Source organism: Acinonyx jubatus, chromosome E2 (genome assembly GCF_027475565.1).
Source record: "Acinonyx jubatus isolate Ajub_Pintada_27869175 chromosome E2, VMU_Ajub_asm_v1.0, whole genome shotgun sequence".
NCBI classification, from domain to species: Eukaryota; Metazoa; Chordata; class Mammalia; order Carnivora; family Felidae; genus Acinonyx; species Acinonyx jubatus.
The window spans coordinates 58,064,103-58,082,743 of NC_069396.1; the positions used below are offsets into that span (position 1 = coordinate 58,064,103).

Here is an 18,641-nt window from a genome sequence, read left to right on the forward strand (position 1 = left end):
TCCCGGCGAAGAGGGATCTTCATTTGGAGTCCCCCTTGCTTCACAACCAAAAGCCAATTTCTCCTTGTTCTTCACCCTTTCTCCTGGCAGGATGGTCTCCAAGTCAGTGCTACTCAGAGTGTGGTCCAAGGTCCAGCGCCACCTTGGAGCCTGTTAGAAATGCTGCCACCACCCACCCAGAAGCCCTGCTGGGGCTCAGGGGGTGGGTTCCAGGACCCTGCCTTTTAACACGCCCCCTCAGGTGGCTCTGGCAGGCAAGAATTTTGCAAAGCACTGCTCTGTACCCATGCGCGTTCCCTTTGCTCATCTTTCTCTACAGCCTTTCGCTGCCGTGCTGAGTCCCATCCTCCCAATGCAGCCCTGAACTGTGGGGTGACCTTGTGGACCAAGCCAGAAAACCAGAGACTTACCACAGATACTGGATGTTGCAGGCTGAGTGCCTCAAGGTTTTAAAGATCATCGTGGACACGGGAATTCCCAGGTTGTTCGAGCTCAAGTTCAAGTGTGTCAGCCTGTGGTTACCATACAGGACAAGGACAAGTTCCTTCAGAATCCTCACAGGAGTTATTGATTTGCACCTGGGGAAGAGAGCCGGGGAGGAGGGTAGCCTCATGGAGGGGAGTGCTTCCTCATCTCGCTTTTCTACCACACCCATGCATATGCATGCTTGCACACACACACGTGCATACGCACACCCTCCCTCAAGGACGTGCATATACAAGAGGAATCCAAAAACTGATTTGAATTCATCCAAATTTGGATACATCCAAAGCACAGTTGGATGTATTAAATCAGAAACCAACCCCCCACTCTTCCTTGGGGTGGGTGTCCCCCACACCAACCCAGTACTGCCTAGTGAGAACACATCTCTCCTCTTGTTTTCTCTTAAGTTTATTTCTCCTCATCTTTAGTACTGAGAAGACCAAGAGCGAGGGAAAGGGGGAAGGATGAAAAAGCAGATCGTCAAGCAGGATGTTTAAGGCTGCCTCCCAGGTGTTGGAGCCAGCACCCTCAGGTTTGAGGGGAGTCATTACTGCCAAATCCTTGCCTCTTAACTGAGTCAACACATGCTTCTGATCCTCAGACCTTGAGGTAGCACCGAATTGCAGAGGGAGAGCAGGACAGAATCAGTTGGCCTGAACTCAAGAGCATCCAACCCAACACCTTCTCCAACAAGAGCCACTCACTCTGTCCTTGGTCAGGTAGCTCTTCCCTGGCTCCCCCTTCAAGAGCCACCTCCATTCTTCGCCACCTTCAAGCCAGATTTAAGGCCCTGTGATCTCTATTTACATCATGTGAGAGAGGCTTCAGTCCAGAATGATGCTTCAGCTCCACAACTCGGTCTTTACTCAAGTATCTTTTATTTTATTTTTTTTTTTACTCAAATACCTTTTAGATAGGGTGTGAAAGAGGAGGCTTGGCATTTTTAGATAGAAGGACCTCTCCTGAGTCCCTGAAAGGATTTCCCCCCTGCTTTGGGAGAGGTCACGGTCTCCTACACTACTCTGATCATTTGCATCTGTTTCTCCAACACTGTGAGCTCCAGGAAGGCAGGAATTATCTGTTCTGTTCACTGCTATAACCTCAGAACAGAGACGAGATGCTAGGTCTTCACTGAATGAACAAATGCTTCACTGCAAACTATCCACCTTTCCTTAAGACACAACACTTCACCTAGACTCCACATGAACTCTGGCTCTCCTCAAGCACGTGGTCTCCACCACATCCTACAAGTCTTCTACTCCTTCATATCCAGCTCAAGACAGCAGCCTCATGCAGAGGTCTTATGGAAAAACTAGTTGGCCTATGCGTTTCTCTCATGCAAGACCACACACGGCAGGGTGTTGGGTCTTTGCCCAAGGAGCAGTTTTGCTCATAAAGGGCACTTATTTTATTCTCCCGAGCACCTGAACTTACTTTCTGGAAAACAGACACTCAATGCAATAATCCCAAGGAAGACATTGGATTATCTTCCGATGGAATTTTTCACACTGTGAGGGTCTCACACTTACGTCAGTTTTTGGAGTTTGCACCTTGGATTTCTCAGCTCGTAACAGAGTTTCTTCATTGAAAAAGCGTTAAGCTTGCTGTTACTGAAGTCCAGCTCAGTCAGATTCCCATTAGAAAACACAGAGCAAACATCCTGCCACTGACGTATCTTGGAATGTGGCCTTGTTCTTTATGAGGGAGGCAAAGAAGGGTTACTAGAGTAAGTGATCTTCAACCAACACCCAGAGTGTAGTCTACTGGAGATGCAAACAGACCCAGTGAAAGTACAGGAATTTACTGGAGTTCAGGGCAGGAAAATCATGACCCCCGGAAGCATAGCTCTCAAAGTCCCAGATGGTTTATTCCAACAATCCTCAACCACTCTTTTCGGAGGAAGGCAACCATGTAAGTGAGGTGAGGTGGCCATTGGATACTCCTTACGAGTTCAGACTTTAAGTCAAAAGGACCTAAGATAAACTCAGAGCTGTGTCATCTATGATATGATTTAATCTCTGTGCTCCAATTTTCTCTCCCTCAATGTAGATAATAAAACTTACCCTAATAGAATTTTGTGATTAAAAAAAAGGGGGGGGGGTGCCTGAGTGGCTCAGTTGGTTAAGAATCTCTTTTTTAATTTATTTTTTAAAATTTATATCCAAGTTAGTTAGCATATAGTGCAACAATGATTTCAGGAGTAGATTCCTTAATGCCCCTTTCTTATTTAGCCCATCCCTCCTCCTCCAACCCCTCCAGTAACCCTCTGTTTGTTCTCTGTATTGAAGTCTCTTATGTTTTGTCCCCATTTTTATATTATTTTTACTTCCCTTCCCTTGTGTTCATCTGTTCTGTGTCTTAAATTCCTATGATTGAAGGCATATGATATTTGTCTTTCTCTAATTTCACGTAGCATAATACCCTCCAGTTCCATCCACGTAGCATAGGACTCTTAATTTTGGCTCAGGCCATGATCTCCCAGTTTGTGAGTTGGAGCCCCATGTGGGGCTTTGCACTGACAGCGCAGAATCTGCTTGGGATGGATGGTCTCTCCCGCTCTCTCAAAAATAAACTTTAAAAAAAAAATCTAAAAAAAAAATGTTCATGTGATATTTAGAACTTAGGATAATTGGAATTCTAACTCTTTAGTATTTTCTTACTGCAGTAGGCTCTCAATGTTTATAAGAGTAAAAGAGCATTCAAGTCATGAATTACACTTTTTATCTTAGATGAAGAAAGTAAAAACAAAGAACACGTTATAGCACCTGAAGGATATAAAGTTCTACACGCGGAGCCCAGAATTATTACAGTGTTGGTTAGAGTAGTTGTTCCAACCTTAGTGTATTTGTATTTGTATGTGTACATGTGCCCGTGTATTCGTGTTTAACATCCCGGTTAATTCTGATCTACAATTAAAAACCACTGAGGAAAGACAAAAAGAAGCTGTGCTGTAGGGAAGCACAGACTAACCTTGACACCAGAAGATATGCTTGGTCAACCATAATCACTGACAACACAACAACACATCCCCAGTTTTTCATGGAAGAACTTGGACAGAGCCTGGAAAGAAGAAATCTGGGAGGGGAAACAGCCTTACATTACTCACTCCAGAGTTTCCAAGTTGAAAGTCAGTTCCGTCTGAGGGATAGCACTGCTGACAGAAAGCCTTAGCTTACTTAGCCTTTGACAGTGTTTTAGGCAAAATGAAGACACTTGGAGTTGTAGACTCCCAAAGATATCGAGGTCAGCCTCAAGGAGATGACTCAAAATCTGCCTTACAAAGTTTTCCTCCCGAGTCTCGTATAAGCACTCAAAGAAGTGTAGGAATTCAAAACAGCTGGAGACGAGGTCATAGCTTTCTAATTCATCTGCCCATTCTAGTAATTCATCCGTTGTCCTATGACTCATTTTACAACGCAAAGTATCTTCGAGTTCTTCTGCGAGGTTTCTTTTTAAAAGGCCAAAGAAAAACAGAGCCATCTGGTTCCAGTAGAAGTTTGTGTCAGCCAAAGCATCGTTCAGAAGCACCCTCATCTCCTGGTGCTTTGGAGGACCACCAATGGATCCTCTCACCCCCCTGAGCACATAGAACATGGCTCCCAAAAACACCTGGAAACTCTGGTGAGTGAAAGTAACACAATCTTCACAGTCGCTGACCTTTCGAAGAATATTCAACCTGATGAGAGAATCAATGACAGGTGCTTCCAGGTGCCTGTGTTTGAGGTCCTTCTTTGCAAATGTGAACTTCCAAAACCACATCCCCTCTGCAGCCAGAGAGCACAGGGCTCTCCATTGATCTGGCCAGCTCTGGTCTGACAAACTCACCTCTGCTGTGGCGAGCAAGCTGGAGAAAAAGTAGACATACAGGCTGGTGGTGGTCTGGGTGCTTAGCTGGAAGTGAGGATTTCTCGCCATTTGCCGCTTCAGGCAAGAACAGACGGTCCAGCACACCATGGGGGCAGAGCAGAAGTGAAAGAGAGATTCATTCTTTCTTACCCAATGCAAGATTTTCTTAGCTTTGTTTTGGTCACCAAAGTACCTGATGAAATACTCCTCCCGGTCTCCTTCTGTGAACCCTACGATTTGTACAAACCATGGATTCAGTAACAACTTTTTAAGATCATTGGTTCTATACTCCTTGGTCGTGATCAGTAAGGTAGCCAGGGGAACCAACTCTTTCTTCAATAAGTGGAACAGGATTCTGTTGACTGGGAGTTGCTGGTACCAGTCTTTACATGGTGGACTCTCGTCCAAAGTGGAGGGCACGTCCATTTCTTCAAAGCCATCGATGACAAACAGGAGGCTCTCAGGGTGACTCATGAGAGCTTCAATGGGGGCCTGGGAGTCAGGCCAGTCCCAGGAAAGCAGGCCAGCTAATGTGGTATCCTTCATGTCTCTAACTTTGTGGCAGCTGATAAAGAAAACATAGGAGAATCTCTGATGAAAGAGAAAGCCCTCTGCCCAATGCAGCACAACCTTCATTGCCAGGGTGGTCTTCCCGACCCCTGCTAGACCCTCTAAGACGATCGTCTGTGGCTGGGCTCCAGTCCTGTTAGGATACAGGAGGCTCTTCAGTCCTTCATGTTCCTTTTCAGTCACATTGCGCAGGTATATATGGTCTTCAGGCCAAGGGATGTTGTCCCACATCGTCAGTATTTTAGCCTTCATTCTCTCTCTGTATCTTCTTCTGTGGTCTAAAAACAGAGAAGTGAGGCAAAACACAACACAATAATGGTCAGAAGGAGGTTCAGCCTCAGGAATACTAAGTCCTTATATAAAGCCTTGAACAAGACAAACAAGTTCTGCCTTTGAGAGTCTAACTTTTGGAGGAGGGCCGTGTGGTGATTGAGAGGAGCCAAGATAGAAGTAAATAGTTTAAGGATATAGACAAATAAAAAAAAAAAAACACGAGGACACAAGAGAGACTGAGAATGCCCTCTGAGATGGGGAAGGGATCTGCAGAGGCTTCTGGATGAGAGTTAGTGCCATAGTCGTGAGAAGCCACCAGTCCAAGATGTAGAAGGAGAGGTTGCCAGGCAGAGTGAAAAGCTACCACAAACACCTTCACACAGGAAGAACATTCTAGAACACAGCAAGATGCCCAATAGGTGAGCTCAACTCTGGGGAGGGGCCGGTCATGAGTATCTTCATTCTAAAGGCCAAGAGATTATCTACATTTTTCAAAGGTCACTGTTGTTTGGAGAGGGGATTACGGTGCAAGAAACCCACTCAAGAAGCTACTTCGATCGTCTAAGTGAAAGTCAGCAGGTTTGGTCAAACATACCCATTGATAACCTAACAGCAACAACAGGTCTCTGGTTCCCTGTGGAAGCACTTGGCACAGCCTGTGAAGAACTAAAGCATATGTATATAAAATGAATGGGGCGGGGTGGGGGGCACCTGGGTGGCTCAGTTGGTTGAGCACCACACTTCAGGTCAGGTCATGATCTCACAGTTTGTGAGTTTGAGTCCCATGTCAGGCTCTGTGCTGACAGCTCAGAGCCTGGAGCCTGCTTTGGATTCTGTGTCTCCCTCTCTCTGCCCCTCCCCTGCTCACACTCCACGTCTCTCTCTAAAATAAACGTTTAAAAAATTTAAAAAATAAAATAAAATGAATGGATCCAGGGTATATCTGGAGAGTAGAGCCAACAGCATTACCAATGGATTTCTCACGTGGGGGTGGGGACTGCTAAGGAAAATAGTTGTACCTGAATTCTATGTTTGTGGCTTAATTAGCTCAGTGGAGGAAGATTCCATTTACTACATGCACATACATGTTCCTGGTGGAAAGAACACAGAGTAGGAATACCAAAAACTCACCTTCACATTTTCTTCAAGATTTAGAATACTTAGGACTGCGATGCTCTGTGGACACTCCACTTCTTTGAACCTCGGTTCCCTTGTGTAGGAGTTCAAAATAAGCAGTAAAGAATGGAAAAACATTTTTCTTTCACCCATCAGAAGGGAAAGGTCATCTTCCGGAGGTAGGGCAGAGAGAGAGAATCCCAAGCAGGCTCCATACTGTCAGTGCAGAGCCCAATGCAGGGCTGGAACTCATGAACTGTGAGATCATGACCTGAGCTGAGATTGAGACTGATGCTTACCCGACTGAGGCACCCAGGTGCCCCATAAACACATAATTTCTAAGTTGGTTACCTTTGTAGAATTGGTTATATAGGAAAAAATTTAGAATATTAAGCACTCTGTACCATTTATATTTGTTTGTATAACCACTTTACTCAAACCAGAAAACAAATCTAGGAACCAAAAACTTCCCCCAAAGTTGTAAAAAATATATTTTAAAAGATATTACATCTATTTTATTTTTTTAAGTTTATTTGTTTTGAGAGAGGGAGAGAGAGAGAGAGAGAGAGAGAGAGAGAGAGAGAGAGAGACAGAGAGAATCCCAAGCAGGCTCCACACCACCAACACAGAGGCAGATGTGGGGCTCAAACTCACAAAACATGAGATCACAACCTGAGCCAAAATCAAGAGCTGGATGCTTAACAAACTAAGCCACCCAAGCATCCCATATTACATCTATTTTAAAAAGATGCCAATAAGGGGAAATAGAGTTACGAGTTTTGACATTAAAAATATTGGTGGAGCACCTGGGCGGCTCAGTCAGTTGAGCATCTGACTTCAGCTCAGGTCATGATCTCCAGGTTCATAAGCTCGAGCCCCACATTAGGCTCTGTGCTGACAGTGCAGAGCCTGCTTCAGATCGTCTGTCCTCCTCTCTCTTCCCCTCCCCTGCTTGTGCTCAAAAATAAATAAAAAATTAAAAAAATATTATTGATCAAATAGATTTCATGGAAGGTATGATAGAAAGTTGAAGTAATCTTTCAGATGATTTTAACCAGAACAAAGATAGTTGCTTGAGATTAAAACGTTACATTTGGAGGATGGGCAAAATAGGTAAAGAAGTGGGGGATATAACAGGCAGAGCACAGGGAATAAAGTCAATTGTAATAGCGATGTATTCGGACAGATGGTAGCTACACTTGTGAACACAGCATAATGTGTAAACGTATCGAATCACTATGTTGTACATCTGAAACTCATGTAACATTGTGTGTCAACTACATTTAATTAAAAAAACAGTAAAATAAGTTTTGTTTTTAAAAGTTACAATCTAAAGGTTATTCCCAGGAAACACAACACCTAATTAGAGTTTCAGAAAAAGAACAGAGAAGGAACAACTAATGCCAAAGAGCTAACTCAAGAATATTTGAGAGAAGAGGGGCGCCTGGGTGGCTCAGTCGGTTGAGCGTCCGACTTCGGCTCAGGTCATGATCTCACAGTCTGTGAGTTCGAGCCCCGCGTCGGGCTCTGTGCTGACAGCTCAGAGCCTGGAGCCTGCTTCAGATTCTGTGTCTCTCTCTCTCTCTGACCCTCCCCTGTTCATGCTCTGTCTCTCTCTGTCTCAAAAATAAATAAATATTTAAAAAAGAAGAACAATTTTGAGGGGAGGAATTTATCCTGGATGGCCCTAAATGCAATCAAATGTATTCTCACAAGAGACAGAGAGATTTGTGACACAAAAGAGGAGGTAGCCATGTGCCCACAGAGACAGAGATTGGTGGGATGCAGCCCCAAGCCCAGGAATGCCACCAGAAGCTGGATAAACAAAGATGGATGGTCCCCTCAAACCCCAGGGTACCCCAAGGTGCCCTGGTGACACCTTGATTTTGGACTAATCCAGAACCATGAGGGAGTTAACTTCCGTTACTTAAGCCACCCAGTTTGTGAAAATTTATTACAGCAACTCTGGAAAACAAATACAGCACGTGATCCTGATGGATTATGTGGCTCAGCATTGGTTTATATCCCCAACACTGAAAATCCTTTCCTCCACAAAAAATAAGTAATTGGAGAAGGGAGATATTTACCTACCATGATAATTGATTGAAAAACTAAGAGGTTGCAGTGTATGTTAATCCCGTTTGAGCAGAGAAATAATGAAAGTGGCAACCCAGAGTGGCAGAGGGTGGCTTCTACAGAATAGAACTCAAGCGATGTGCAAAAGGTTGATGTTTCTCATTACAAGTTTTAAGTTTCCACGATTCTTTCTGAATCATATACTAGTACATATATTTGGTAAAACCTAGCCTGTTCCTTAACTGTGTATATTACTTTTTCAACATGAAAGTCTCCCACAATCAATGGGTACAAAACAAAACAAAACACAATTACCTATTAATGAAAAGTCCAGAAACAGACACTGGTATCTAAGAACTGGAGAGCGGAGTCAGAGAAGTTATCCAGTTTATGCTAACTTATCATTCAATCAACAGCAGTGGGGGCGCCTGGGTGGTTCAGTTGGTTGAGTGTCCAACCCTTGATCTCAGCTCAGGTCATGATCTTATGGTTCATGACATCAAACACCACATCAGACTCCGTGCTGACAGTGTAGAACCTGCGTGGGATTCTCCCTCCTCTCTCTCTCTGCCCGTCCCCTGCTCATGCACACTCTCTTGCTCTCAAAATAGATAAACAAACATGAGGGGGAAAAAAAGCAGTAGTGGAAGACTAGGTTGGGAGGGACGAATTTCTCGCACGCTGTAAAGTGATGAACAATTGAGAGAAGGTGGCAATTATAGACCCAGTAAAATGGATGCCCCATCAAGCAATTTGTCCATCATCACCACCAAGTAGCATACAAACCTTTTTCTTCTTCTGGCACCTCTGGTTCTTCTTGGCTTGGATCTTGGGATCCCTGTGTCTGTGCTACCTCTGCAACAAACAGTGATGGTGGGATATTGAGATACCCAGGCTGTAAATGGCCAGTGACAGATGTTCTCTCCACAGGACCAACTGGTAGGCCTGGGACTGAAAAGACCAAAGGAATCTCATCCTCCAGCTCCATCCACTCAAGTACTTTGGACGCAGCCATCCCCTGTCAGGAGTGCCGTCCTCCCCACACTCACATGGATCACTAGCTCACGTGAGTTTTTCTCAAATTTTAGCTCAACAGTGCTGGACAGTCCTGATTAGTACTGCAACTTATCTCTACAGCCCACACCTGAGGCTCTCCTCATTCACCTCTCTTCCAATTTCATTTGTCAACTCCTAACATGCCATGTGGTGTACATATTTCTCATATTCAGAGCCTCTCTCCCCACCTCCCCCACTGGAGGGACATGGGTGGCTAGCCTCTGTTCACCGATTTATCCCAAGTATGTAGAACAAGACCCAGCACAGAAAAGCCACTCCAATATTTCTGGATACCAGAGTACTACAGAAATAGAAGTACCAAGGGGTACCTGGCTGGCTCAGTCAGTAGAGCATGTGACTCTTAATCTCAGCCCCACATTGGAGCGTGAGTTCAAGCCCCACATTGGGCATGGAACCTACTTTAAAAAAAAAAGAATTCTAGTGTTTTCAAATATTAAAAATCTAGGGGCACCTGGTGGCTCAGTCAGTTAAGCATCTGAGTTTGGCTCAGGTCATGATCTTGCAGTTCATGAGTTCAAGCCCCACATAGGGCTCTGTGCTGATAGCTCAGAGCCTGGATCCTGCTTCAGATTCTGTGTCTCCCATTCTCTCTGCCCCTCCCCTGCTCACACTGTCTCTCAAAAATAAACATTAAAAAATGTAATATAAACTGGTATCCTGACTGTTTCTATGTACGATCATTAACTATACCAAATTCTTAAAAGCTTTCTATTGATTAAATATTGTTAAGAAAAAAAGACACAAAGAATCGGGTTTTAACCTAAACCTCCCTCCATGGGTTTCACAAAACCACTCTGAATGCCCCATTCCTCATGAGCTAAAGGGCCCTTCTGTGTCTAAGTCACACAGTAGTAATTCAGATTCCATTGCCCGGTGCTTAGTTATGAGCCAATGCCCTGAAAAGGATGTGGTTCTAAAGAGAACATGGATCTAATATTTATAATTCCATTGGTTGTCAAGGTTTGCAGGACTTGGTCTGGGTAGCCAGCTGGGTCCTGGCTTCCTCCTCATGTTCCCATGTTGCTTTGAAGAACTACGACCCATCACTCTCCACCAAGGAGGTCTTGGCCAAAAAAGTCCCAGTTCTGTGGAGCCCCATAAAGCCTGCCTGTAGGGTCTGTCCAGGGTTAGACCAGCTCTCCTAGCAACAGAAACCTGAATTTGAATCTCATGGAGCATAGCTCAGTAGTCTAAGATCATCCCTCACCACTGGCTCCCTTTATCTGTACACCAACTACATGACATATTGCCCTTCTTCTCTTGCACATAAACCCAGTGATGGAATCCTTGTAGGTTATAGCTTTGCTGCCACAATCTATATTTTGACACATTAAATTCAAGGCTCTAGATCTTGCTGGGGCCACCTGTCAAAAGAGGCAGGCTGTTCCAAGAAAACAGCCTAGAATTTGAGTCCAATTCCTTTGTATAAAGAACACACACACACACACACACACACACACACACACACACACCCATTTGACTTCCCTTTGTCTCTCTAGGAAAGCCTGTTGTACTACAGATTCACCTACCCAAAATCTGTTGAGATGGTCTTGGGTAGGACAGAAGGGATGCTCAGGGAGAGGGCAAAGATATTCCTGGTTCTGATACTGCCCATCCAGCATCGTCCTCAAAACTAGGACCTAGGGGCACCTGGGTGGCTCAGTCCGTTAAGCGGCCGACTTGGGCTCAGGTCATGATTTCGCAGTCCATGTGTTCAAGCCCCGCGTCCAGCTCTGTGCTGACAGCTCAGAGCCTGGAGCTTGTTTCAGATTCTGTGTCTCCCTCTCTCTGACCCTCCCCCGTTCATGCTCGGTCTCTGTCTCAAAAATAAATAAACGTTAAAAAAAAAACAAAACCAAGACCTGGAATCTAGAAAAAACTACCCCAAAGATAAATAGATGTGGGAGAACTTTCTCTGAGCCCAGTGCCTTCTAAGAATTTCATCCTAGAAACTCAGAAGTGGGTACAGTTGGCCTGGTTTTCTCTTTATATATGTTTATTTTTAAATATAAAATTTATTGTCAAATTGGTTTCCATACAACACCCAGTGCTCCTCCCAACAAGTGCCCTCCTCCATGCCCATCACCACCCTCCCCTCCCTCCCACTCCCCATCAACCCTCAGTTTATTCTCAGTTTTTAACAGTCTCTTATGGTTTGGCTGTCTCCCTCTCTAACTTTTTTTCCCCTCCCCCTCTCCCATGGTCTTCTGTTAAGGATCCACGTAGATCTACCCTATGACCCAGCAATAGCACTGCTAGTAATTTACCCAAGGGATACAGGAGTGCTGATGCATAGGGGCACTTGTACCCCAATGTTTATAGCATCACTTTCAACAATAGCCAAATTATGGAAAGAGCCTAAATGTCCATCAACTGATGAATGGATAAAGAAATTGTGGTTTATATACACAGTGGAGTACTACGTGGCAATAAGAATGAAATATGGCCCTTTGTAGCAACGTGATGGAACTGGAGAGTGTGATGCTAAGTGAAATAAGTCATACAGACAAAGACAGATGCTATATGTTTTCACTCTTATGTGGGGTCTGGTTTTCAAGAAGAGAGAACAGGGGCCCAGTGGTAACTAATTTGCCCAGGGTTATAGTTGCTTACGTGGGCCAGTCTTTGAATCCAGGCAATCTGACTCTAGAACCTGAGCTCCTAAACCCAGGGCCCCCAAAAGACAGGACACATGTGTGTGTCCGTCAACACAGATGCATTCACATACTCCTAGTCCACAGCATCGTTCAAGCACAGAGACCTTGTTATGCCATAGTTCCTAGAAGAGGGAGCCAAGGGGCAGTAGAAGCTATCCTGGCCCACAGGACCTTTCATTGTCTCCCACGTTGCTGGATGTGGTCTAGGGCTTTTCCCTGCTGCAGACATATCCTCCACACCCCGCTGGAAGGCCAAGTGGGACCGAAAGAAGGACCAGGAAGAAGGGGTCCCTTCTTCATGCCAAGTATGGCTCTACAGCCTTCATGCAGGACCAGTGACCAGAAAGGAGATCCTTCCTTTAAGGGCGTCCTCTTCTGTGCAAATGCCTCTCTCTGGGGTTGCCAGTCTACAACAGGATTTAACGAGACGAGGTCCCATTCTCTAGCTCTCTGCTCAACACCTGCCTATTCTAGACAAGACTAAATGAGGGATTTTAAATGAAGAGGGAGGTGGGAGGAGGGGCAGGTATGGACAGGGAAACCTAGTCCCACCCCATCCTCCTGCTCACCGCAAGATACAGAGCCTGAATTTCCAGGCTCAGGGTGTCCAATGCCAAAAGCTCAGAGACAGAAGACATCATGTTGCCAGCTCCCATCCCTACTCCTGAGAACCCATGCTCTCGTTGTGGGTCAAGAGAAACAGTGTATGGTCAGGCACAGAGCCTCTGAGACCCGCTACCCGGGTTCAAGTCACCAGCTCTGTGACCTTGGGCAACTCACTTGAGCTCTGGGCCTGTTGCCTGTCTATAAAACTGGAATGACAGTTGTTACCACACTCCTTAGAAGGAAGCCCTAAGTACAAATTCACAGGAGTAATTGGGGTCAATGCCTGGCTCATAACGAGTACTGGAAAACATCAGGATTATTATTTTTTTAATGTTTAGACAGGGAGAGAGAGAGGAAGGAGGGTAGGGGCAGAGAGGGAGAGAAAGAGAATCCCAAGTAGGCTTCATGCTGTCAGCAAAGAGTCCAATGTGGGGCTCGATCCCACCAACCAGGAGATCATGACCTGAGCCAAGATCAAGAGTCAGACGGACACCCAACTGACTGAGTGACCCAGGCACCCCAGGAATTTTGGTTTGTTTTTTGTTTTTGTTTTTGTTTTTTACAGGTCTCAGAGGCAGCCAGGTCTGCCATCAAGAACTCTTAAGACTCACCGCAGAGAGAAAACTGGATAAAAACCACACGGGTTTTTATTTTCATAGGAAAATGGGATCAGGAATACGTTCATTAAAAAAAAAGAAACAGGGGCGCCTGGGTGGCGCAGTCGGTTAAGCGTCCCACTTCAGCCAAGTCACGATCTCGCGGTCCGTGAGTTCGAGCCCCGCGTCGGGCTCTGGGCTGCTGGCTCGGAGCCTGGAGCCTGTTTCTGATTCTGTGTCTCCCTCTCTCTCTGCCCCTCCCCCGTTCATGCTCTGTCTCTCTCTGTCCCAAAAATAAATAAACGTTGAAAAAAATTAAAAAAAAAAAGAAACAAACAAAAACAGCACAGTTTTACACTTGCTAACTGGTTATGAAACACATCACAACTACAATAAATATTGCATGATACAATGCCACACTAGGTAGCTAGCTAGCTATTGCAACACCACCATAAACACAGCATGCACTTTAGGGGTGGGGGAGCCTGACGTTTGCTTGCAGGTGTGGGAAGCGTTGTAGTTTGTGAGGTTTTGTGAAGTGGAAAGAGAGTGATCTGAAATCGGGCAGTAAGATGAAAAAAAAAATGAAATCTTGCCATTTGCAGCAATGGGGACGGAACTGGGGGGTATTATGCTGAGTGAAATAAGTCAGGCAGAGAAAGACGGATACCATATGTTTTCACTCATACGTGGATCCTGAGAAACCTAACAGAAGACCATGGAGGGAGAAAGGGGGGGGAAAGTTACTGAGAGGGAGGGAGGCAAACCTTAAGAGACTTTTGGATACTGAGAATTGAGGGTTGATGGGGAGTGGGAGGGAGAGGGGGTGGGTGATGGGCATTGAGCAGAGCCCCTGTTGGGAGGAGCACTGGGTGTTGTATGGAAACCAATTTGGCAGTAAGTTGTATTTTAAAAAATGAAATCGGGCGGTAAGCATGAGTCACATGCACCCAAAACTTGGGAAGCCGGTAGATACTTGAGGTGTGTATACGTGCATGTGCATTTGGTATATTGCTTCACAGCTCCACTCAACTGGGTGCGGTTTTTTGTTTCGTTTGCATGTACCTAGGGTTTTCCTTGCAGGAAAAAAAAAATCTGCATACGCAAACGTGAAATGCCTGTTATGCTCAAATCACTGCCTAATACTACAGCAGCATGGGAACAAATTTATATTTTGAAAAGAAGGCTTGCCGCATGACTGAGTGTGCCTCTCACTTTCCTCTTTTTGCTTCGCATCCTCAACTCCCGTTCCCTCCCAGGTTAGAGCTCCAAGTCTTTGTAGCTGTTATCCCTTTACCTGAAACTTTCATAGCCCAGCAGGGAGATTCTTTGTTACGGAATAGACTAGCACTTTGGCAGGACCCCATAAAAATCCAGTAGCTCCCAGGAGCAGCAGGTCGATGCCCGTCTGCATCCCTGCCCCCATCTATCCATCCTTCCTACGGACCCACTCACCATTCATCATAGCTCGAACTTCTGTACACTGTGAAGTCAGGTTCATGTTGTCAAAGATGCTGAGGGTCACTTCCCAGATCTGCCTTTCTGAAAAGTATTCACTCAACAGACACAACAGGTTAGTGGGATCGATGGCTTTCAAGTTTGCCCAGGGAATCTGCTGGAAGTTCCCAAGCAGCAGCTGTGAGGACTGGAGGCAGATCTTGAATTCCTCCAGCTGAGGCTGATCCAGGCCCATCAGGTAGGATAGAAGCTTATTATAGGAACCATTGTCGACATAGATGTTCGCTGAGGAGCTCATCTTGCTGAACACGCAGGATTTCTAGCTCTGCCCAACAACTGTTACATCCACAGCACAAACAGGACCTGTAGAGAAGAAAGGGAGTTGAAACCTTAAGCCAGGACTTGCACCTCCTCCAAAACTCATCGACACGCTTATTCTATCTTCTCCCAGGAGTACTTCCTGCTATCTGTGTTTGTGTACTTCTCTAGCTCTCCTCTGTAAGACCGTGCATGCCCTCTGGACAGAGACGTTGTCTGTTCTTGGCTGCGTGACCAGTGCCTAGAGCAGCACCTGGCACACGAGAAGGAATAAGCAATACCAAACACTTACTCCACACCGCGGTCGCTCACTCTCATTTCATTCTCTAAACCACCAGTGACACACAGGTACATCAATTAGCTCTATTTTATAAAAGAGAAAATGAAAGAACATCTTTGAATTGCTGTAAAAAGGGGTGCCTGGGTGGCTCAGTCGGTTAAGCATCCGACTTCAGCTCAGATCACAATCTCATGGCTTGTGAATTCAAGCCCTGGTTCGGGCTCTGGGCTGACAGCTCAGAGCCTAGAGCCTGCTTTGGATTCTGAGTCTCCCTTTCTCTCTGCACCTTCCCCACTTGTGCTCTGTCTTAGTCTCTCAAAATTAAATAAACATTTTTTAAAAAACTAAAAATAAATAAAATAAATTGCTGTGAAGAAAAGAAATATACCGCCCACCTAGATTCTACGTCTCATGAAAATGTCCTTTACAAATGAAGGTAAAATACCGAGTTAACTATAGACAACACACTGATGGTCACCTGAAGGGAGGGGGTGAAGGATGAGGGAAATAAGTGATGGGGATGAAGGTGTGTACCTGTTGTAATGAGTACCAGGTGATGTATGAAGTGTTGAATCACTATATTGTACACCTGAAACTAACACTACACTGTATGTTACCTGCTATTTTTAAAATATTTTTGAGTGAGAGAAAGAAAACACACATGTGCATGGGGGAGGAGCAGAGAGAGAGGGAGACAGAGGATCTGAAGTGGGTTCTGCACTGAGAGCAGAGAGCCCAATGTGGGGCATGAAGCCTATTTAACACACACACACACACACACACACACACACACACACACACACACACACACACACTGGGATGGCTAGGTGGCTCAGATAGTTGAGTGTCCAACTTCAGTTCGGGTCATGATCTCATGGTTCATGGGTTCAAGCCCCGCATTGGGGTCTGTGCTGACAGCTCACAACCTGGAGCCTTCTTTGGATTCTGTGTCTCCCTCTCTCTGCGCCCCCCCCCCATTCACTCTCTCTCAAAAATGAATAAAAATTTAAAAAATTAAAAACAAAAAGTACCAAGAAGATAGAGCAAAACCCCAATGTGCTGGCAACTACAGAAACATACATGGGATAAATAGTGACTCAAGAAAACTATGCCAAACTGGATAAAAATAAAAGGCACATGACAAGTATCAGAGCACATAACATTTAAATTAATGTGAAAAAGTACAGCGTGCACACCCTAACCATAAGGAAACAAGTTTAACGATAACATTACCTAAATACATTAAAGGCAAAATTATCACTGAATGCAGAGGACATTTTATAATAGGACCAGTCCAGCAGGAAGATAGAGCAGGTCTAAATTTTTACGTACCTGATAATACAGCTTCAAATTCCATAAAGCAAAAAGGGAAATAATTTGAGATTTCAACACAGATCTCCATCATAAGGGAATAGACAGGAAAAAAGCATAAGGTATAGAATATTTGAACATCATTAACCAACTTGACCTGATATGTATGTACAGAACACTGTCCCCGACAACTGCGGTAACAACATCCTACTTTTACTAATAGTCAGAACACTTCAAGAGGCATCTCACAGAGGAGGTTATCCAAATGACCCATGAACAGGACTCATCAGATAATTAAATACACAATGAGATAATTCTAGACCTCAACTGGAGGAGCTAGAATGGTAAGGGCTGACTTCCAGTGTGGTCACTGACGTGAAGCCAGGACACCCATGTAAAAAGATACAGTCACTGTGGGGGCTGCCTGGGCAGCTCAGTCAGTTGAGAGTCTGACTCTTGATTTCAGCTCAGGTTTGTGGGATCGAGCCCCACAATGGGCTCTTTGCTTACGGTGTGGAACCTGGTTGGGATTCTCTCTCTGCCCCTCCCCTGCTCGCACTTCCTCTTGCTCTCAAAATAAATAAACTTAAAAAAAAAAAGAAAAAGAAAAACAAAAGATACGGCCATTGTGTACAACTGCCTGGTGACATGTCCCTGAGCTACATGTACACAGGTTCTTCAATTCCCCTTCCAGGCGCATGTCCTACAGACATGAACAAGAGTGTCTACAGAGGCTCTACTCGAGGATTATCACACACTTGGAAGGAACCAAATGTCCACCAATGTGGGAATGTGTTACATGCATACAATGTCATTCTGTACAGCAATACATAAAACCACATGCACCTCTCACAATTATTACATGGAGAAGGGAACAGGTAACAAAAAGGTACATGCTGCATAATAACTTTTTTTAATGGTTTTTTGTTGTTATTTTTTGGGGGGTTTGGGGTTTTTTTGGTTTGGGTTGGTTGGGGTTTTTTGTTTTTGGGGGGTTGGGGTTTTTGTGGGTTTTTTTTGTTTTGGGGGGATTTGGGAGGGTTTGGGGGGGTTTGGGTTTTTGAGGTGGTTTGTTTTTTAATATTTATTTTTGAGAGAGAGACAGAGTGTGAGCAGGGGAGGAGCAGAGAGAGAAGGAGACACAGAATCCGAAGCAGGCTCCAGGCCCTGAGCTGTCAACACAGAGCCTGATGCAGGGCTCAAACTCATAAACCAGGAGATCATGACCTGAGCCCAAGTCGGACACTCAACTGACTGAGCCACCCAGGTGCCCCAAATGTTTATTTTTGAGATAGAGAGAGAGAGAGAGAGATAGACACACAGAGTCCAAAGCAGACTCTGAACTGTCAGCACAGAGCCCAATGTGGGGCTTGAACTCACAGACTGTGAGATCATGACCTGAGCCGACTGAGCCACCCAGGTGCCCCACACTGCATAATAGCTTTATATGAAGCTCAGAAATCAGCTACCATGATAGACTTTAGAGTAATGGTTAGCTCCAGGGGAGCCTGGGAGGGGGCACTTGGGGGCATTCTAGGGTACTGGACATATTCAATGTCTTGAACAGGGAGAGAAGGCATTGCAGTATATGTAAAAGGCCTTAAGCTGCTCTAAGTGCAAATATGAATCAAGTTAAAAATTATTAATTGTCCTCATGTAAAAGGGGGAAAAGACTTTCCTCCTCTTCATTTTGTAAAAGGTTTTCTTCCTTGGTGCCCTTGGTGGCTCCGTCGGTTGAGTGCCAACTTCAACTCAGGTCATGATCTCATGGTCCATGGGTTTGAGCCCCACATTGGGCTTTGTGCTGACAGCTCAGAGCCTGGAGCCTGCTTTGGATTCTGTGTCTCCCTCTCTCTGCCCCTCTCCTGCTCACACTCTGCCTCTGTCTCTCAAAAATAAACATTGGGGGGAAAAAAGCTAAAAAAAGGTTTTATTTCTTTGAGAGACCCCTTCCCCCTCGTGTGGGAGAGAGAG

At 45.1% G+C, this 18,641-nt stretch overlaps 1 protein-coding gene across 8 annotated transcripts in view; it reads right to left on the minus strand.

Moving 5' to 3' along the window:
* Positions 1-18,641, minus strand: part of NLRP13 (NLR family pyrin domain containing 13) — a 109,088-nt gene that overhangs the window by 15,483 nt on the left and 74,964 nt on the right. For 7 of the 8 annotated variants that reach the window (XR_008293654.1, XR_008293653.1, XM_053210590.1 and 4 more), the window contains 5 exons: positions 14,756-15,121; positions 9,151-9,219; positions 3,590-5,177; positions 2,013-2,177; positions 411-578 (listed from right to left, as the gene is read on the minus strand). Coding sequence is in view for 6 of the 8 variants with exons in the window: in XM_053210590.1 (XP_053066565.1) it covers positions 411-578; positions 2,013-2,177; positions 3,590-5,177; positions 9,151-9,219; positions 14,756-15,056 (2,291 nt within the window). In the remaining 2 variants the exon portion in view is untranslated. The remainder of the gene's footprint in view (positions 1-410; positions 579-2,012; positions 2,178-3,589; positions 5,178-9,150; positions 9,220-14,755; positions 15,122-18,641) is intronic. The other variant, XM_053210591.1, reaches the window with a different exon arrangement.